At 43.5% G+C, this 21,177-nt stretch overlaps 1 protein-coding gene across 3 annotated transcripts in view; it reads left to right on the top strand.

The window, feature by feature from the left end:
* The first annotated feature begins 3,989 nt into the window (after positions 1-3,989).
* Positions 3,990-21,177, top strand: part of LOC131225755 (ras-related protein RABC2a-like) — a 73,709-nt gene continuing 56,521 nt past the window's right edge. The window contains exon 1 of one of the 3 annotated variants that reach the window (XR_009161510.1): positions 3,990-4,600. Coding sequence is in view for 2 of the 3 variants with exons in the window: in XM_058221346.1 (XP_058077329.1) it covers positions 4,453-4,600 (148 nt within the window). In the remaining variant the exon portion in view is untranslated. The remainder of the gene's footprint in view (positions 4,601-21,177) is intronic. The other 2 variants (XM_058221346.1, XM_058221345.1) reach the window with 2 other exon arrangements.

Genomic DNA, 21,177 nt, shown 5'->3' with positions numbered 1-21,177 from the left:
ATGCATGGAATTGACCGTGAAGTGAAGGGAATTGACCGTGAAATGCATGAAATTGGCCGTGAAGTGAAGGGAATTTGTCGGAATTGACCATGAAATGCGTGGAATTGACCGTGAAGTGAAGGGAATTCGCTGCAATTGACTGCGAATGCATGAAATTGACCATGAAGTGAAGGGAATTGACCGTGAAATGTATACAATTGACCGCGAAGTGAATGAAATTGACCACGAAGTTAATGAAATTAACTGCGAACTGATTGAAATTGACCTCGAAGTGAATGAAATGAATGAAATTGACCGCGAATTAATTGAAATTGACCACGAAGTGAATGAAATGGATTTTCGACATCGATCTGATGGAATCTAGGAAAATAACCAAGTTGGTTAACTAAAGTAGCTTCTCTTACCCCTAAATCATATATGATACGTCAAGTAACTCATTCTAGTTTAAGAGATGTTTATTAAATAAATAAAGAAATAAATAAATAAAAAGAGAAAAAAATTTATATGCTTATATATACACATTTACATAAATATGTATTAGAGAAAAATGTCAAGGGGAAAAAGTTCTCATTGTAAAAAAAAAAAAAGAAAAAAAAGCAATGGTTGCCATGGCACTATTGCCAGCGCGGCGTTATTGCAGCGGCATACTGCAAATTTTTTTCCTGGTGCAATCCTCCACTACTTTTGTGGGTCCCATCATAAGGTATGTGTTATATTCAAACCATTCATCTATTTGGTGAGCTCATATTAAGGCTTGAGATGAAAAATAAGACAGATCTAACTATCAAGTGGACCACACTGTAAAAGGCAGTGGGGGATTGGACGTATACCATTGAAACCCTTTTAGGGTTAGAGAAGTTTTGGATCAATATGAAATTTGTTTTTCCTCTTCAGTTGGGTATTTGTGACCTTATAAATAGGTTGGATGGAAAATAAATATTACAGTAGGACTTGACTTACGTAATTTTTAAATGGGGAAATTTCCTCCTGCTATTTGTGGTGTGGTTAAGTTGATCTTCGGATATAATTCCTTTTTTCGATAATGCTCTCAAATGATCTCGAAACATGGATGAACGGTGTGGATGTAATATATACTTGTGGCCCCGTAACTTTGATCTCTTTTAAACCGTTGGTACAACCCGGAGTTCGAGAAGTATCAGCGCCCGTCTTTGCACACCAGCCAATCGGCTTCGGGAAGGAATGACGGGGTATTTTGGTCCCGTGAAAGGTTGTCCGTACACTATGGGCTAATTCCTGGAACGTAAGGGTAAGTGGGCTTAATAAGGTACGTGGCGATAAATGCGTCGTACAGTAGGAAGATATTCTATTAAAAACGCTGCTGTACAGACGGCATCTTTGTACGGAAATTCAACAGCACGAGCGGAGCGGATTGCCTGTCACCCCGGGCACAGAGATATCCCTGTGCCCGGTTCTGTGTGGGGTCCACAGAGATGTCCATGAAAAATCCACTCCGTCCATATCTTTCTAAAGGTTACAATAGGACACTATTTTACGAATCAAGAAGATCCAAAGCTCAAATGGGCCACACGTACAAAACAGTGGAAACATCAACGTCCATAGTTGAAACCTTCCTGGAGCTGACCATTATGTTTATACGCCATCCAAACCGTTAATAGAATTATTAACACTCAGAAAAACTGTAGAACAAATAGTATCCTGATTCAAAACTTTTTACACTGCCAAGCGTACAATTCCCACAGATTCGTATGGTATGGCCCACATGAATTTTGTATCTACCTGATTTTTAGAATTCCGTCCTATAATGGCCTTTTGAAACAGATGGATGGAGTGGATTTCTCATGGACAATTCTATGGATCCCACACAGCCCCGGGCAGGGTGACAGTCAATCCGCTCCCCACGAAAAGATGATAGCAGCCATCTTATTTTTTCCCCTGAACATCGTACACTTGTTTTACCGTTAACCGTCCATTTACTAGCTAATAAATTACACGGTTAGGATCGTTTGATTAATTTAATTTAGAGATATGTTCCATCCACAGCGTGCCCCACAATTGGGATGGTCTGGATCCTGTACTGTTTTTCGCATGTAAGAAGCACGAGGAGGGATCGTTTTCAAAATGGTGGTAAACTAGCGTAGAAGTCTAGACCTTATCTTACTATATCGATGTTCATTCCACGTTGAACGAGGTGAGCCATATCAACTACAAGTCCCGATCTGGTTGCGCTCGCTCCCCTGCGGTGGGCCACGTAGTTTCCTCACTCCTTCCCTTTAAATTCCAACCAAAGCAAAGCAAAATGGGAAAGGGATCCAATACCTCTGCAGACATGGAATATTCGTGCCTTTATATCATGCTTTTACGAATATATTATTTATACGATGATAATCCGGACCATCAATCACGTGTTCTTCTCAATTTCTGTTCCAGAATGAGAAGAATTTCGTGATTGGGTAGTTTAAATTTTAAATAATGAATATCTGTTCATTTAATGCCTATCTGATTATTTAATGCCTATCTGATTATTCAAAGATATTATAAACTTGATCTTGGTCTAGAAATTATTTATTATATATTAAATAACGAGCCAACAGTTCCGATCTTTCCCTTGTATTCTACCTACACATGTCAATCTGGTGGAGGCATAGAATCTTCCTTGCCTCTCGATGCACCGGATCATTTCTCCAGCGAAATAACTCCGCGAATTCTAGAGAGAGAGCGACTCGCGAGCAAACGCCGAGGCTCGAACGGGCATTCTCCACGTCGGAGATGATACGCTAAGCTGAGGAACAGGAGAATGTCGAGCATCTCTCCTCAGTACACGTGGCTGGCAGGGTGAGGCATCAATCGAAGCCGTCCATTTAGTGACACATATCATGGATGGGGTTGTATTTTAAGAATCACACGTATTAGATACTCCTTTCACCAATCATCTACCACCGTTGCTTTAATGGCTACTGAGCAGCTCATTTAATTGTGTTAATTAGATGAACGGCTTTAATTCATATATAACGATTCTACGGGACGCAAGTTACGAGTTATTACTACGACTCAAATCTCTGTGGGACCCACCGAGATGCCTGATGTAGTTTTGGAAGTGGAATGCCGTCTGAGTAAACTCTGTGGGCCCACCATGGATGTACACCGGACATTTGTTTGTAAAGATCATTTTAGGGCATGATTCCAAAATTGAATCATATCCAGAGCTCAAGTGGACCACACCACTGTAAACAATGGAAATATGATGTCCACCGTTGAAATCTTCTTGAGCCCACAGTGATGTTTATTCCTCATCCAACCTGTTGATAAGGTCACACAGGCATGCACGAAAGGATAAAACAAATATCAGCTTGATCCAAAACTTCTACGGCCCCAGGAAATTTTGGACAGTAAGCATTCAATTCACACGGTTTCCTATAGTGTGGTCCATGATACTTGGATATGGTTTAATTTTGTGTTCAGGCACTAAAATTATCTGATAAAACAGATGGACGGCATGGATAAAAAGATACAAATCAAGGTCGGCCCCACAAGTTTACTCAGTAAGCTTAAGTCGTGCTTAGTGTAGATTCAAGTCTCAAGTGAGCCTCACCATAAAAAGCAGTGGCACGGGACGTCCACGATTGAAACCTTCCTGAGGCCACGGAAGTTTTAGATCGGGACCCATGTGAATGTTTTACCTTCGTCCTGGTGGCATTCACCTCATGAACGGGTTGGATTGCGTATAAACATCACGGTGAGCTCAGGAAGTTTTCAACGGTTGACGTGTCCATCGTAGTGTGGTCCAATTGAGATTTTTATTTAACTCATTTTTATTTCCTCATCGTAGCAGAAGCTGGAGGAGCTAATGGACGGAGTGGATCTTCACATAAACGTCGTTCCTAGTCCCGCACAGATTTTCAGACACCATGTGGATGATTCTACATTCTACCGTACCGTACGTTTCCCCACATCTCTATCTGGGGTTGTCCATTTCCAGGTGGTTTAATTACAGCGGGACAGGGGCCGCAACTAAAAAATAAAATGAAGAGAGTAGAGACAGAGGAGAAGAAGCCGTGCGCGACTGAAAGGCGAACCGATCCTGCCTCAGAAAAGCATCCATCTGTCCTAAGAAGGCTTTTTGATTTTTTCTTTGGCTTGAGCACCTGATGCTAACGCCTTTCCCGTTCTTTTCCTTTCCCCTCCGCACCAACCCCACCACCACCACTACCTTCATTTTGACAAGGAAAACTAAATTCCCTGTTTGGCATCTTTCTTTCTTACTCATTCTCCTTCTCTCCGAGAGAGAGAGAGAGATAGCACCTGCAGCAGCTCCGTTTCATTTAGGTTGGAAAAGATAAACCCCGTTTGGCATTCCTCTTCATACACGCTTGGAGAGGTTGGAAAATAATAAACACCGATTGGCATTCCTCTTCCATACTCCTACTCTGAGAGAGAGAGAGAGAGAGAGAGAGAGAGAGAGAGAGAGAGATCATGGCTTCTGCGCATGGGAGCAGCAGCAGCAGCAGCAGCTACGATTTCTCCTTCAAGATCTTGTTGATTGGGGATTCGGGAGTGGGGAAAAGCAGCCTCCTCGTCACCTTCATCTCCAACGCTTTGGATGATCTATCTCCCACTATCGGTACAATCGATGTTTTGATTGATCGATCTGATCTTTTTTTTTTTTCTAGTTGAATCTGATGCTTGAGTGTATGCATGCATGCCAATCTGGACCGTCCGAATTGTGGTCTACGTTGTGGACAGAGCATGGCCTGAGAATGGGGGATTTGTAACTGTTGGATTTGTGTCGACCGTCAGATGGATGGTCGGGAACGGAATTATCAGCTGTCTAAACTCAATGGGGATGTCGGGCAGTTGAGATGTCATGATCAGTGTGATTTTCGGGATTTGCTCTGTCAGCAGTTGGGGTTGTGGTTTGGATTGTCTGGATGGGCGTGCATGTAAGCAATGTGGAGGGTGGATGGATTGCAGCACGCAAATGGTATCCAGCATCAAAGAATGTTGCTGGAACCTTTTTGCGGTTCTGATATTTCTTTTTTTGTTGGTTAGATATTCTTTGATATTGATATGTAAACTCCAAGAACTGCAGCATTTGCTGTTTGCTACAGAGGACTTAGATGATACTGTGGCAGGGTATGGTGGATCATAATCACTCAAGCAACCAGCATGCGCATGGTATGCATTTTGCTTTTTGTGGATATGTTTCAACTCCGACTGTCCAAATTATGGTAATGCTGTAATGGAGTGTATGCTGGATTGATTGTAATTCTTCTATCATTGGGAATTAGCTGGCTAGCTAGAATGAGAAATTGCCAACTGACAGAATTCAATGGGCAGATGTCCATTGATTGGACAACTATCATTGTCCAGTCAGTGTGTTTTTGTAGCCATGATCCACCCCAGTGGGTCCACACATTGGACTGCCTGGAGTGAGTACGTGTCTGTGTCTTCCAGGTGGATTCACGCACAATATGGTCCATCACACTCTGCCCCCGGTATCATACAATTCTTCTTTTCTAACACATGCATGCATGGAATCACCACTGTTTATGAATAGCTACAGATATTCTTCTGATTGCATTATAATACAAAGTGCTCTGCCCCTTCTGAAACAATCATGGAAAATTCATGAAATTTTTCGGGAAAAAGGATTTTCCTTAGTAATTCACAAATTATCTGCCAGCTATGAATTATTCACAAATCTTTCAGTAATTTATGGGAAACGCAAAAGAACTCAAGAAAAAATGACTTTCGTTCTTCTTCTTCTTCTTCTTCTTCTTTTTTTTTTTTTAAAAAGAAGATTCCCAAAATTTCACAATTGTTTTCCAAATTTGTGTGAGACTTTCAGTAAGTGTGACTGGTTTTCATGCTGAATTTTATCCATATCTCGTGATGACAACCCTGATTTTTTTTTGAAAGACAACAAACTTTTATTAAAAGGAAAAGGGGAAAAGAAGAAAACAAAACAAAACAGAGGGCAGGGGCGCCAAGCCAACGACCTAGCTACATCCCAGGGAAAAACAAATTACATCCCTTAAGGCATGGAAGACCGGAAGCCCATTTGATCACTAGGAACCTTGCTCTCTGGGAGGTTTGATCCATTGACTTGGAGTCGTTTGAGAAGCATTTTGTGTTTCTTTCCTCCCAGACAACCCACTAGACAGCCAAGAGAGACATCCTCCACAGCATTTTCTTCATCTTCCCAAAGGAGGCACTGTGCCAAGCTTGAAGAAGATCATCCACTGCCTTAGGGAAGGACCAAAGAATCTGTAAACGCTTCAAGAAATCTGCCCAAATAGAGCTAATGAAAGGGCAATGGATGAAGAGATGATTGACGGTCTCCTTGTTGTGCATGCAAAGGAGACAAATGTTTGAGAGGATCATTGATCTTTTTCGAAGGTTGTCGATTGTTAGGATTTTATTCCTTCCAACCAACCATCCGAAGGCAATAGACTTAGGAGGCGTGTTTTAGCTCCATAGGAAATTTGTATGCCCCAAAGCATTCTCATGGCCATCGACACATATGAGAGAGCAAAAGGAGTGGCTGGAGAAGGATCTAGACTTGTGAGCCCACATCATCGTATCGGTGTCCGAGAGATGGGAGGCAAAGATGAATTCTTTCTAAGAGCGCTGCAAACTCTGCCACCTCATCATCTGAAAGGGACCTTTTGCATGGAGTCTCCTAGACCAACTTGTCTCCAATAAAAGAGAAAAAACCAGCAACCTTCGTGGTTGGGTCTGGCGGGGGAAGTCTTCCTTCAAGGGAGAGGGGCCAATCCTGATATCATCCCAAAATTGATTTTTTCCCCATTACCCAGGGAGAAGCCCACACCTCCTATAAAAACACTTTTGGCGGAGGAGACTGCTTTCCAAATAGCTGAAGCTCTATAACTGGAGGACTCGCGTGTTACCTATCCTCCATCTGAGCATCCGTATTTACCTTTGATGACTTCTTTCCAAAGGGCAGCATCGTCCTCCCCGAATAGCCAAAGCCATTTGCCAAGGATGGCTTCGTTCATGGATTTTAGATCCTTGATGCCCGCACCTCCATCCTTATATGCTTTGCAAACATCGTTCCAAGCCATCAAGTGAAACTTTTTCTTGTCTTCCGCTCCATGCCATAAGAAGTCACATATGATTTTGTCAAGTCCTGAGATCACTGAGGCTAGACATTTGAAAATAGACATGAAGTATAGTGGGAGGTTTGAGAGCGTAGCTTTGATAAGAGTGATACGGCCTCCAAGTGAGAGATAGCAGCATTTCCATTTAGCGAGTTGCTTCTCGAACCTCTCCACTATCTTGTCCCAAAGATGCTTCGGAGGTTTTCCAATACATAGAGCAAGGCCCGCAAACGTAGTAGGGAGTGCCCCTACTGCACATCCAAGTGAATCGACCAAGATAGCTACCTCCTTTGGTTCCATCCGCACTCCAAAGAGTTTGGTTTTAGCATAAATTCACTCATAGTCTGGAGACTGCTTCAAAGCATCGAATTGTGGTCATCAAGTTGCTTATCGTGGGGGGGAGAGGTGTCGCAAAATAGGAGAGTGTCATTAGCGTATTAGAGATGGGAGATAGGCCTTCCTCCCTAAAAGCATTTTTCCTAAAGCTTTAGGCACTATGATGAAGAGAAAAGAGCAAGGGGGGGGGGGGGGGGGGATAGAGGATCCCCTTGTTGAAGACCTCTTGTGCTTTTGAAAAGCCCTTGGAAGAGCCATTGAGGAGCACCGAAAAGTGAGCCAATCTCATACATTCTCGGATCCAGGATCGCCATTTGCTTTCGCACCCAATACGGTCAAGAAAGTAGTCAAGGAAGTCCCAATCCACATGATCAATGGCCTTCTCCAAATCTAACTTATCAACAACACCTTTCAACCCCCCTTTGAATATGGAATGGAGACATTCATGCGCGATTAGAGCATTGTCAATAATCTGCCGATCTGCCACAAAAGCATTTTGATTTTCTGAGATGACCTTTCCGATGACGTTCTGAAGTCGAGAGGCTAAGACTTTCCCTAGTATTTTATAGGGGCTCTGGGCTCCCGATCAAACTAATGGGCTTAAAGTCCTTCAACGATTTGGCTCTAGGGGACTTGGGGATCACAACGATGGAGCTCCGATATTTGTAGACAAGCACCCCCTTTCAAAGAATTCAAGCATAAAGCCCATCACATCCTCCTCGGCGGCCTCCTAGAATACTTGAAAAAAGCAAGTAGGAAACTGTCTGGTCCCAGGGCATTATTGCTCCCTAAAGAATCAATCGCAAGTTTCAGCTCGTCCTCTATGAATGGGGAAACTAAAGAGCTTTCATCCTCAGTCGGGAGGCGACTAAATGAGACATTGTCGAATTTTGGGTGTCTCCAGTCTTCTTTCGTTGGCAAAAGCTTATAGAACTGAGTAACTTCATTAGTTAGGTGATCTTTTTCCTCTACGTGGTTACCATTCACCACTAGGTGGTTGATTTTGTTTAATCTAGCGTGAGCACTAGCAATGCTGTGGAAATACTTAGTATTCTTATCTCCTTCTTTGATCCGGCGGTTACGAGATCGCTGTTTTCATTTTATCTCGTCCTCCTTCACCCGGCTTGAGTAATCTTGGACAAGCTTGATCCTCGAAGCATGTTCCTCTTGGGGCAGCTCCCTTTCTTCACCTATGGTGTCAAGAGACTGCAGGTTAGAGAGAATTGCCACGGTCTCAGCATGCCTATTGCACAGGGTATATTTTTTCCAAGCTCTGATTTTGTCCTTTAAAAGTTTGAGTTTTTGGCATAGTTTGTAGACCGCAAAACCATCAACTGTGAAGGAGCACTGCCAATCTTTGATTAGCTGTTGGAAACCTTCCATCTCTAACCAGGCGAGTTCAAAATGGAAAGGTTTTGGGCCCCAATTGATGTTGTTGACAAATAGGAGCAGCGGGCAATGGTCAGAGGTGGGCTTTGGCTAGGCGCGCTGAGTAACAAGGGGGGACTCTTTCAAAAAAATAAATAAAAATAAATAAAAATAAAAGCAACCCTGATTACTTTTGTCCATAGAGTATGCCCTTGCTGCTTAAAGCTATGAAGGCGTTGGCTGGTTGCAGGGTTGATCTTTGAAGCCCTGTTGCTGTAGTCCATGGAATACAGAACGAGTGGACCATCCATATCACACTTTTCATACCTGGATGGCTTTGAGATGTCGGTAGGACATGTAGATGAGTCAGCTGGCATGCATCCTTGCGAGAGATTTTCAATGTCAAATATTTTGAAACTCAAAATACTGTGAATTTTCAATATTCACTTTTAATAGTGTCTTAAAACTTTAGTTTCAGTAATGCTTTAAAAAAAAAAGTAAAAACTTTAGCTTCAGGCATGAAGTGGATCCTTAGAGCTTGTTTTCCTTTATGATGTTTACCTTTCCTCTTTCTCCAAAAGAAGGGCCATGTCTTTTTTCTTTGTAATTTTTACCCCCCCCCATTTTTTTTCTAAAGAAGGGCCATGCCATTGCATCAATTTTTTTTTACCTAAACCACATCTGTTTAGTTGTAACCAGATGAATTTGTGAGGGTCCTGGGTTGCTCAAAACCTCCTGATTCATAGATTATAGTGATTACATGCTTTTGTGAAGGACAACCGTTTGTGATAGTCTCTTGGTCTTGATGCTTACATCAATGAATCCATGGTTTGGGATCCTTAGAGCTTGATTTCCTTTATGTTTCCCTTTTCTTTTTCTTTGCCATTGTTGCCTTGTTTTGTACTAGTTTTTCCATAATAAAGTTTGAATATGCTTGACGACAAAGGTAAAAGGAAATCAGATGAATCTTTCAACGCCAATGACGAAAATGACTGGAATGTTGTCCAATCCAGGCACTGTATCAAGAGGATGGTGGGGATCGGTCGTAGGAAATACTCTTCCTACCCTACTTTATATGTGAAATGGTATCCTTACGGGTGGTTTCCTCTCAATCTAGAGAGGATTTTTGGGCGCGCAGGAGCTGTTATGGATGTTATCATGCCCCGCGTTAAAGAAACAGGTGCGTATCGCGGTTTCGCTCTGATTTGCATGGGAAGCGAAGCGGAACTGGCAAGGGCGATGCGTATGTTGCATGGGGTGAGCTATGATGGTAAAAAAATGCTCGTCCAGAGGGCACGTTTCAGCCTTGAAACCCTGTCTGCCAACACCTCTTAGAAACGATCCTTCCCCTCTATGGCCCCTCCGCTGGATCGTCAGCCAGCTGATATGGCTACCTGACCTCCTTCACACTCTGAAGGAGTTTCGTTCCGAGATGCCCTGATCAACGGCCCCAAGGATAGCGCTCCCCAATCTCAACAGTTGGAAGTTCCACCTTAGATCCAGTGTAGTCCGAAATGCTCTGATAGTGCGGATGATCTCTCCGATCACACCATCGTGGTCGCCCAGGACATTTTCGAGAGGAACCGAGCGGAGTTAGCTAAGTCGGTGGTTATCATCACTAATGATCATGCGACTATTTCAACCGTGAAGAATTGGATTCGCGAATGCACTGGTTTTCAGCTCGGGTCATCCGATTTCAAACCTCTGAGCCATGACGCTCTATGGGTAAGAGTATGCCCTGGCCTTAACCCTGATACTCTAACTATGGCGGATTGCTTGTGCGACGATGGTCCGATCAAAAAAATTATGTCCTGGGAAGAATTTTCTATTTTTGGGAAAGAAAATATATGGGTTCTCATTTGGGATATCCCTATGGAATGCTGGTACGATGAGTTTCTCATCAAAGCAGCCTCTTGCTTAGGCTTCCTCCTAGAAATTGATCCCAAGACTCAGCTGGGAATGGAACTGGGGGTCATTAGGGCAAGGATTAGGTGAAAGAAAGGCGATCCTCTTCCGGCCCATTTGAAGGTGAAGATTGACAACCGGATAATCATGCTTCCAATGCAGAAAGATTCCCCTTTCTCATCGCATCCTAGATGGGGTGATGCATGGAGGGCTAGGGAAACGAAGTCGTAGCCGCTGTATCATTTGTAATCGGAACGATGGGAAGAAGGTGCACCAACAGCATTCTCCAGCGGACTATCGGAACACCAGCCTGTCAGACCCCCTGTCATATCACCTCATGCAGTCGGCGAAAATCGGCACTCGCAGAGGACGCGTGGTTCCATCTCCTCTCCTCCCGATCTTCGTCTGTCAGATAATATCGATGACGTAGGCGTGAAGAGACTTCTCTCTGTCGATATTTGGACACACATCCATGACTCTGTTTCCTCCCCTTGGCAAGTGGACCCTCTCTCCCCCTAGGCTAATGTGACGACGACACGTGGCTTGTCCATCCTTCGTCGATTGCGTAGCATTAACTGCGATGGCTCCTCCGCTTCTGGATTGCAACGCGTGTCGCCTGTTCGCTCATCCTACGGGTGCAAGGAAGCCGTGACTGAAGATCGTACGTCTGACCCCAGATTGACGTCTCTCGTTGAAGTCGGGCCTCTCGAGCCGGGTCCGTGTTCTACTCGATTCTGCCTCTTCCCAGGTAAATGGGGCCCTTTGAAGGTCTCCGAGCCTATCCCTATCAACCCCAATCCTTTCCCTGCCTTACACCCGATTTCCAGACCTGATGGCCCCCGCGTTATTCTCTCCACTGCTCAATCTCCTGCTCCATCACCCCACCATCCTCCTCCCTCCAATCTGTCTGAAGATAGTCTCAGTGAAGATATGTTAGATAACCACATTTCAGAGTCCAGACCTGATTCTTAGATCCCATCAACTCCAATCAACTCTGCTTCCAGAGATTGGGCGGACCTTGGCCCCCTGACACTATTTCAGGAGGAGACTTCTACGGATATTATTGACGCAGAACCGCTTCAGATGTGTTCTAAGTTTCCCATCCAACAACAGGGAGAAGATTCCATGGCATCCATGGCAGGAAAAAGTAGGGAGGAAATCTACAAGAAAATCCAAGACAAAAAGTGGATTCGAGATGCTGTGGGAAACGTGGGTCGTTCGCTTGGTCTCTCCTTCGGCAACAGGATCGAAGATTACATGGCCCTTTACATGGCCCTGTTTCAATTCATTGAGAACAGAGGTAGGCCTCTGCCTCCTTCTAAGGCCCTGACCAATCAAGTGTCTCGTTCTCTTAGCAACAGGGAACTCCTCAGACTTCAATCGTCGCCAGCCATACCCTCCACGTCTTCTGCTAGATGTGGGAGGAAGGTTACTCGGGGCAGTTCGGTGTCCCAATGATTGTTCTGTCTTGGAATGTTAGGGGGATTGGCTCCAAGCAGAAGCGAAGCCTCATTAAACAGTCCATTTCTAGAAAAGATCCGGACGTTATTTGTCTTCAAGAAACTAAAGTTACAGTTTTCTCTCCCGCTCTTCTAAAGACAATTTGGGGAGCTCAAGATGTTAATTTCGTCACATTAGACCGTCTGGATCTTCAGGGGGTATCCTTATAGTGTGGAAATCCTCGAGGTGGGATCTACACTATTCGCTGACTGGTGTCTTTTCTAAAGCAATCGTTCTCCAAGATAAGTATTCTTCCTTCCGTTGCATTCTTATTTCCGTTTATGTTCCTACTAATGACTCCCTTAGATCCTTATTCTGGGATGAGCTGATTGCCATCAGACAGTCTTTCTCAGGTCCTTGTTGCTATGCGGGCAATTTTAACGTGACCCGTTTTGCCGAGGAACATTCTCACTTGAGGAGATCTTCTCGCGCCATGCAACAATTCTCTGAATGGATTCAAGCCCTAGAGTTGGTGGACCTTCCCCTCTCCGGTGCCAAGTATACCTGGACCGATGGCCGCAGATCCCCTATCCAGTCGCGATTAGGTAGATTCCTTTTATCTGCAAACTGGATCGATGAATTCCCGACTTCGACTCAAATGGCTCTCCCCAGATCGACTTCCGACCACTGCCCTATCATTCTCTCAATCATTGTCGACGATTGGGGTCCCAAACCCTTCAAATTCAACCCCGCTTAGCTGCACATCGAAGGCTTCAAACAGCAAGTTACAGATTGGTGGGTCTCCTTTCAGCCTGACGGTTTCGCTGGGCACCGGTTAATGTGTAAGCTTCGCTGCCTTGAGGAAAAATTAAAAATCTGGAAGCATGATCATCACAAGCAGAGAGACTGCAATACTGACGCTTTATTTTTTGAGTTGCAATTGCTTGACAATGAATTTGAGGGCCGCGACTTTCCTCTCGAGGCCTTATCTAGATGTATACAGATCATCCAGTCCCTCTCATCTAGATCTTTGGAGGATGATATCTCCTGGAAGGTTAAATCGAGAACCAAGTGGATAGCTGAGGGTGACAAGAATTCTAAATATTTCCACAAAATTGCCAATTTGTGTGCCCGAGCTAAGGTTATCCACACCATCTCTGTGGAAGGCAGACAAATCGATGACAAAGATGAAATTTCGGAAGCTGCGGTCTCCCACTTCAGAGCTCTTCTTTCTTCTGAAGGCTGGTCCAGGCCTCGTTTAGATGGAATCCACTTCCATTCTCTTTCTTCGCCCGAAGTTTATCGGCTGGAGTCCCCCTTCTCTATTGACGAGATCAAAGCTGCCATAGAGGCTATGGATGGGGACAAATCCCCTGGGCTTGACGGATTCCCCATGAGCTTCTTCCATTCCTTCTGGGACATCGTGCAATTGGATGTGGCCGCTTTTCTTAATGAGTTTCATGCTAAGGGAAAACTCTCAAAGGGTATAGGAGCATCCTTCATCGCTCTCATTCCTAAAGTGCCAGGGGCTAACTCCTCTGAATTCAGGCCAATTAGTTTAATTGGTAGCCTCTACAAAATCCTGGCTAAAATCCTCTCCATTAGGCTCGCGTCTGTGATGGACATGCTTATTTCCAAGCACCAAAATGCTTTCATTAAGGGAAGACAGATCATGGATGCTGCGCTCATCGCCAATGAAATACTCCACGCCTGTCATACTTCAGAGATTAAATCTGTCTTCTGCAAGCTTGACATCGAAAAGGCCTATGACCACGTGGATTGGAATTTCCTTTATTACATGCTCACCCGTATGGGTTTTGGTCAAAAATGGAGAAAGTGGATGAAGGCATGTGTCGAATCCCCCCATTTCTCGATTCTTCTCAATGGTGTCCCTAAGGGCTTCTTTTCCAGCTCGAGGGGTTTGCACCAGGGTGATCCCCTATCGCCCCTTCTCTTCCTCTTGATTTATGAAGCCCTTTCCCAGATGCTGTTAAAGGGCCAGAGTGCTAGTTTGTTCAAAGGTATATCCATGCCAGGGGTCCCTTTGCGGATCACTCACATTCAATTCGCTGATGATACGCTGATCACTTGTGAAGCCGAGGCTGAAGCCATCGCTAATCTTCTCACGACTTTGCGTTGTTTTGAGGCTGTCTTAGGTCTACGCATCAATATGGCTAAGTCAAAAATTTTTGGGATCCACATTGCCGAGCAAGATCTTATTTGTTTCGCTCAAATTATCGGTTGCTCCACTTCCTCTCTGCCGACCTTCTTCGTGGGTTTGCCGCTGGTCATCGGCTTCCCTCTCCTTTCCATGTGGGACAGGGTGGTGGAAAATTTTCAAAAATCTCTGGCCACTTGGAAATGTCGGTATTTGTCTTTAGGGGGCAGGCTCACGCGCATAAAAGCCGCTTTATCAAATATTCTCATCTATTTCATGTCCCTTTTCCCCTGCCCCCCTGCTATCTGGCATCAAATTGACAACCTGAGGAGAGATTTTCTGTGGACTGGGAAGGAAAATCAGAACAAATTCCATCTTCTCGACTGGCAAGAGGCCTGCACTCATTTTAAAGAGGGAGGCGCAAGTGTCAAAAACCTGAAGGTTATGAAGAAGGCCCTTCTAGGCAAGTGGACCTAGAGACTGGGATCAGAACCGGCAGCTTTGTGGAACCGCGTCATAAAAGGAAAATATGGGACCTCCCCGGGAGGCTAGTGGACTAGGGACTCTTCGGCTTACAGAGCTTCTCGTCTGTGGAAAGGAATCCTCCTATCCAAAAAAACGGTGATGGAAAACATTTCTTTCCAATTGGGAGATGGGTCGGCAATTCGGTTTTGGGAAGACCATTGGACTGGGGATAGGTGTTTGAAAGAGCGCTTCCCCTCTATTTATCGTCTAGCTGTTTGGAAGGACAAGCCCATCAACAGTTTCTTCTCTCGTTCTTAAAATGGCATAGTTTGGGACATCAGTTGCCGCAGAAATCTTCACGACTAGGAGGTTTCGCACTTCGTTGATCTCCTGCATTGCTTATCCACGGCCTCCCCTTCCCACATTGAGCCGGATCAAATCATCTGGACCAAGGATAAATCCTCCCAATTCATAGTAAAATCCTTATACTCTATTCTCCTCCGGCCCCTCCCCCCTACTGCGTCGGTATCCCCGTTTATCTGGAAATACTCCACCCCTCCCAAATATATCTGCTTCACTTGGCTGGCCTCTAGGAATCGAATTTTAACTGTCAACAATCTTATGAAGAGGGGAATGCAGCTCGCCAACATATGCCTTTTTTGTATGGCCTGTGATGAATCGGTCGACCATCTTCTAGTGCACTGTCCTTTTGTTTCTTAGATCCGCTTGGACTTTTTCTCAAGATTTAGTGTCAGCGGCTGTGTGCCGGCTTTAGCTTCCTCTCTTCTTGCTTATTGGCACGGGTTCAAGTTGGGTAAAACTAATTCTAAGCTTTGGAAAATGGCAATCATGGCAATCTGGTGGGCGGTTTGGAAGGAGCGTAACGACAGATGCTTCAACAATGTGCAGACTTCGGCTCAAACTGTCGGTTCAAGAGCAAAGCAGCTGCTTATCGAATGGGCTTTTGTTGTGCCCTCTCTAAAAACTTTCTCTTTTTAGGATCCTAGTTTGCTTCAGTTCTTTTTTTTCTCTTGCTTCTACTATCTCAGCAGCCCCTCTTGTTTTTTCTCTTCTGTTCGTTTTTTAATACAATCTCGTTACTTTAAAAAAAGAAAAAGAAAAAAAGAAGGGCCATGCTATTTTTCGCTGTAAGTTTTACACCCCCCCCCCCCCCCTTTTTTTTTCTTTTCTTTTTGTGTCTTTTCTTTTCTCCCAAAGAAAGGCCATGCTGCTACATAATTTTTTCTCCCTAAACCACTTCTGTTTAATTGTAACAACTAACAAGATGAATTTGTGAGGGCTCTGGGTTGCTCAAAACCTCCTGATTCATAGGGTTTACATGCTTATGTGAAGGAAAACCATTTGGGATAGTCTTTTGGTCTAGATGCTTACATCAACAACTCCATGGTTTAGGGGCTGGAAATAAAATGCCTCTTATAATTTTCACTTCTCCAAGCATTGTGTACAAAATGGAAAAACGAATGAAGAATGGTCTATGCTACCCTTTCTTGTATTCCTTTCATATATTTGAACAATGTGCTACCAGAAATATTTCATTGTGGTTATTTATATAAACAATCTGAAGACCACTGCGAAATGAATGGTCGGATCCGGGTGGACTACATGATTGGTAGTCTGGATAGTCATCCTTCTCCACTTGATTTATTTATTTATTTATTTGCTACTTCCATGTGGTATGTTCTTTCTACACTGAGAAACGAATGAAAATGTTGGAGTGGTGATTGAAGACCGATGACCGATGATGCATTTTGGCGAGGAATGTGTACTAGTTAGTATGGTTGGTCTATTATATATCAGTTTTCTATTAGGGACGAAGACCGTGGGTGGCTGGGTGCAGTTATATATATCCATGTCGTAGGGGCATATGATCAAATAGCTCAGTTAGTTCTGTTAATGGAGGATCGGTACTGGTGTAGATCTTCAGGGAGAAATGTAGCACTATAGGTTTTGTTTTGTGGTTGGCTTGTGGACTTCTCTGTTGAGGTGAGACTGTAACTTGGAAGGCAATGTCTGGGTTGCAGACATGTAGAATGTGCAGGTCTGTTTGGATGGAATGGAGATCACAACTCACAACCCATGCTGAATATTGGCTTACTACCCACACATTGAAACTGCATTTGTTATAGCTGAGGCTGTTTACGGCCACATCACTAGTAAAGGCAATCGAACTTGGTGCTCTCCTTGTAAAAAAAGGGGATATTTGAGGGCTTTTAAAGATTTGCGGACGTCATTGTAGGAACTAAGGAAAGCATTTTAGACATTTGCAAGTTTGGCATCTTTTATCACTGGAATCAATAAGCTCTCTCTCTCTCTCTCTCTCTCTCTCTCTCTCTCTCTCTCGTAAGAATTTTTTGGCCTCTTCTTGTTTATGAAGCATAGAGTGAGAGTGAGACCCACAAGAGCTTTGTTTGGATGAAAATAGTCTGTGGTACTTGTGGCTACTCAACTCCAACACAATTAGAATTGAAGCGCCATGTATGATATGCTTGTCTCATACTTCCACAAATTCTCCCTTGAAGATGAAATGTAATTGTTGTAGATTTTGGGATAATAATGTATTAGGGAGAAAATTACCCACCCAATGTCTTTTATTAATAATAAAATGTAAAAAGGTATGGTGTCCTGAGTCGGTTAACTTGCTTGCCTTCCTGCTTTGCGCTTGCCTTGTGAAGCGTTGCACTCTGGCTTCTCTCTCGGGGAAGCCATATGCTCCGCTTTCCTACATTTTTGTTTGTCCAACTACAGTTGTAGCCTCGCGCGTACGCCCATATGAGTATTAAAATAAATAGAAATACTCTCCTCTCTCCAATACTTTCCCTCAAGCTGGAACATAGATATCACACATGCCCAACATGGCCAACAAATAATAGAAAAGAGCAGAAGGAACAACTTTGGTAAGAATGTTAGCAAGTTGATGCTTGGGTTGAATATGATCATTGCTGATGTAGCTTCTCCAAAGTAGTAGTAAGGGATTGATACACATTCACCTCTTCCCACATTTTCTTTAAGTTTGGAATAATATTCATTTAATGTTTTGTCACTTTGTTGGAATTCAAGTATTTCTTCATATAATTGATACCTACGAGAGAGATTTTTGTCGGATGAATACATCTCTCGTAATGCATCCTACACTTCCTTTGCATTATCCAGAAATGTTGCATTCTCACCAATGGATGGTTCCATACTATTCCACAACCATGTCATAATTTGAGCATTCTCTTGGATCCATTGATCATAAATACTAGCATCCTTATCAAGTTTCTCTGTGGTCATTTATTTTAATTTTCCTTTAGCCATTAAGAAAACTTGGATAGATTTGGACTCTCGAAGATAGTTTGTTCTATTTAATTTGACAGAGGTTATTTGGACCCCCAAAAGATGGATTTATGAAGTCAATTCTCAAAATGCCTTTCACTTCCATGTGGAAAAGGAACTAAAATATATAATTCAAGCTTATACAAACAAAGGCTGACCTTTCGTGACCAAGAAACACCCAACTTGTAGGCTTTACATGGTATGCACCCCACATTTGAAGAGAAGAACCAATCCACACATCCACGACAACATGTTCGACACAAGAGAGGGATAATCACAAACACTTATCCACTCCTCATGCACGGACCATCACGAAGGTCCGACACTCTAAAAAGAAAAACGAAACCCTAGGAATCGAAATTTTTTTTAGCATAAGAGGGATGAGAAGAATATAAAAAAAGGAAAAGAGAATGGAAGTAGAATAGAAGGAAAATGAATTAGATTAGGAACATGGACACTCTGATACCATGTAGCAAAATATGATTGTTACTATAGTACAATTAATGCAGGGACATTTTCACACCAGGCTCGAGTGGGGTTGCCTGTGGGATGTAGGGGCGCACTCACGGTGGGCGGCCTGTGTGAGGCGGACCCACGTATGTGAGGTGCTACCCATGTGAAGTGGGGTCCACGAGGGGGGTTCGACCGAGGTCCTAACCCATGGGACGTGGGGCTTGGGCTATAAGATAAAGGGATTAATTCGCCATACTTTATCAGTTCGAGCTTTGAGAGAACACGATAATTGTCCTGCATCAAAGTGGTATCAGAGCGGGAGGTCTCGTGTTCAAGACTCTTCACTGGGGGTAATTAATGCAGGGGCATTTTCATACTGAGCTCGAGTGGGGTTGCCTGTGGGATGTAGGGGCGCACTCAGGGCGGGCGGCCCGTGTGAGGCGGGTGGCTTGTGTGAAGTGGGGCCCACCCGGGGGGGGGGGGTTCGGTCGAGGTCTTATTCCATGGGATGTGGGGCTTGGGCTATAAGATAAAGGGAGTAATTCGCCATGCTCTATCAGTTCAAGCTTTAAGAGCAAGAGGTTAATTGTCCTGCATCAACAGTACTACAACGGCACCATGGCAGATCATTGTAGTGGTACTGTAGACGAACTATAGCACGTGGTAGGGAATCAAAAGAAGAGAAGAAAAAGAGAAGATAAGAGCAGAGAAGAGGAAAACCCTACTTGAGTTCGGCGTCCCCCTCTCTTCTTTTTTATAACTAAATGAATCCAATACAACAAATATATCTTTAAGTAACAAAACTACCCAACATATCCTAATCAAGATAAACAAAAGATAGTAAGAGAATGAGAGCTAGTTGGGCCTAGGTTGGCTGCATCCACTTTGTTAACACGTAGCATAATCCATGAAGCAATATTCAGCTACAAAATCTCCAGTCATCAGATGATCCGCCTCGATCTACATCACAATATGCTTTAATATATAGATGAATGTGATTAGAGTATAAACGGCCCTTTCTAATCAAAGACTTTTGGCAAAGAAGTATTCGACAAACAACTTCAAGATGATGAGAACAAGGATCTTGCATGAATTGGGACATGACACTAATAGCATGCATGACACCTAAACAGGTAATGCATAGATAAATGAGCTTTCCTACCAAGTGATGATACATGCTTGGGTCTGTAAGTCCTGATTCTTTAGTATGTATGTGATGATTGACTTCTATCGGTGTATAAACAGGACACCTAGCATGCCAGTTTTCTTGAAGAAGGTCAATGACATATTTACGCTGCGATATAATATCACGTTTCAGTTCCAAGGAGATATTTTAGTGAACCTAGGTCTTTAACATCATAAGTGCTTGCAAGGAAAATTTTCAGAGTGGCAATGGCATCAACATTATCACCAAATACAACGATATCATCGGCATATATTGCCAGCACAGTCATAGAGGAACCAACTCTCTTCATAAAGACAAAATGGTCAAGTGGACTATGGTGGAAGCTAATTTGAGAAATGGCATTGCTGAATTGCTTGAACCAGGCCCGGGGATATTGTTTTATCCCATAGGACTTTTTCAACTTGCATACTTTGCCTTTGTAACTTGGAGGATGAAAACACAATTGGAGAGACATATATGTCCTCTTGAAGATCGCCATGAAGAAACACATTCTTCGCATCCAACTGGTGAAGAGGCTGGCAATAGTGAGCAGCCACATATAGAAGAATTTGCACTGAGTTTCACTTTGCAATGGGAGCATATGTCTCATGGTAGTTTATGCCAAACTCCCAAGTAAATCCTTTTGTAAAAAGGTGGGCTTTGTGTTGATCAATAGTGCCATTGGGGTTGCACTCCAAGGTGTACATCCACTTGCACCCAGCAATATGCTTTCCCTTTGGCAAGTCAACCAGATCTCAAATTCTCTGTTTGTTAAGGGCGGCCATCTCCTCCATCGCAGCTGCTTTCCAATAAGGATCAGTTGGAGCATCTGCCACTTTAAAAGGAACAGACACAGTGGAAATAGAAGAAAGAAAAGCTTTGAAAGAAAGAGATACTCATAGGAAACAAAAATGCTTATGGGATGAGAATTCCTTGATCTGTATCTCTAGTGAACAAAAGGTGTTTTTTCAACTTGCAAAGTGCAATGGGAGGCTTAGACAAAGTTGGAGAAGGAATCAAGTCATGAACAAGAGGCTTTTGAGGATTAGGCTCTGCCCCGAGTCAATGGAGAGATGGTGATGGATGATCCTGGTGCTTTCTACTAGTGTACACCGCAAGAGGTTTTCAGTTGACTCAAGTGAGGCTTGGACCGGACTGTCAACCATAGAAGGAAGATGAAGAGCATCACCACCGGAAGGTTCAATTTTAATTGCCTCGGAAGAAAGTAGGGAACATTCTTGAAGAATGTGACATCATTTGAAATATATCTCTTAGTTTTCTTGGGGCAGTAACACTTAAGCCCTTTTTGTGTGGATGCATATCATAAGAAGACAGTGAACTAACTGGGGACCCAACTTATCTATAGTAAGAATTTTCTCATCCTAGTAGATCCTTGGAACCATTGTACCTATCAGCATAGATATAGTTGCCTTAAGGAGACGCTGATTTTT

Source organism: Magnolia sinica, chromosome 14, assembly GCF_029962835.1.
Source record: "Magnolia sinica isolate HGM2019 chromosome 14, MsV1, whole genome shotgun sequence".
Classification (NCBI taxonomy): domain Eukaryota; kingdom Viridiplantae; phylum Streptophyta; class Magnoliopsida; order Magnoliales; family Magnoliaceae; genus Magnolia; species Magnolia sinica.
This window is presented reverse-complemented; position numbering and strand designations above follow the sequence as displayed.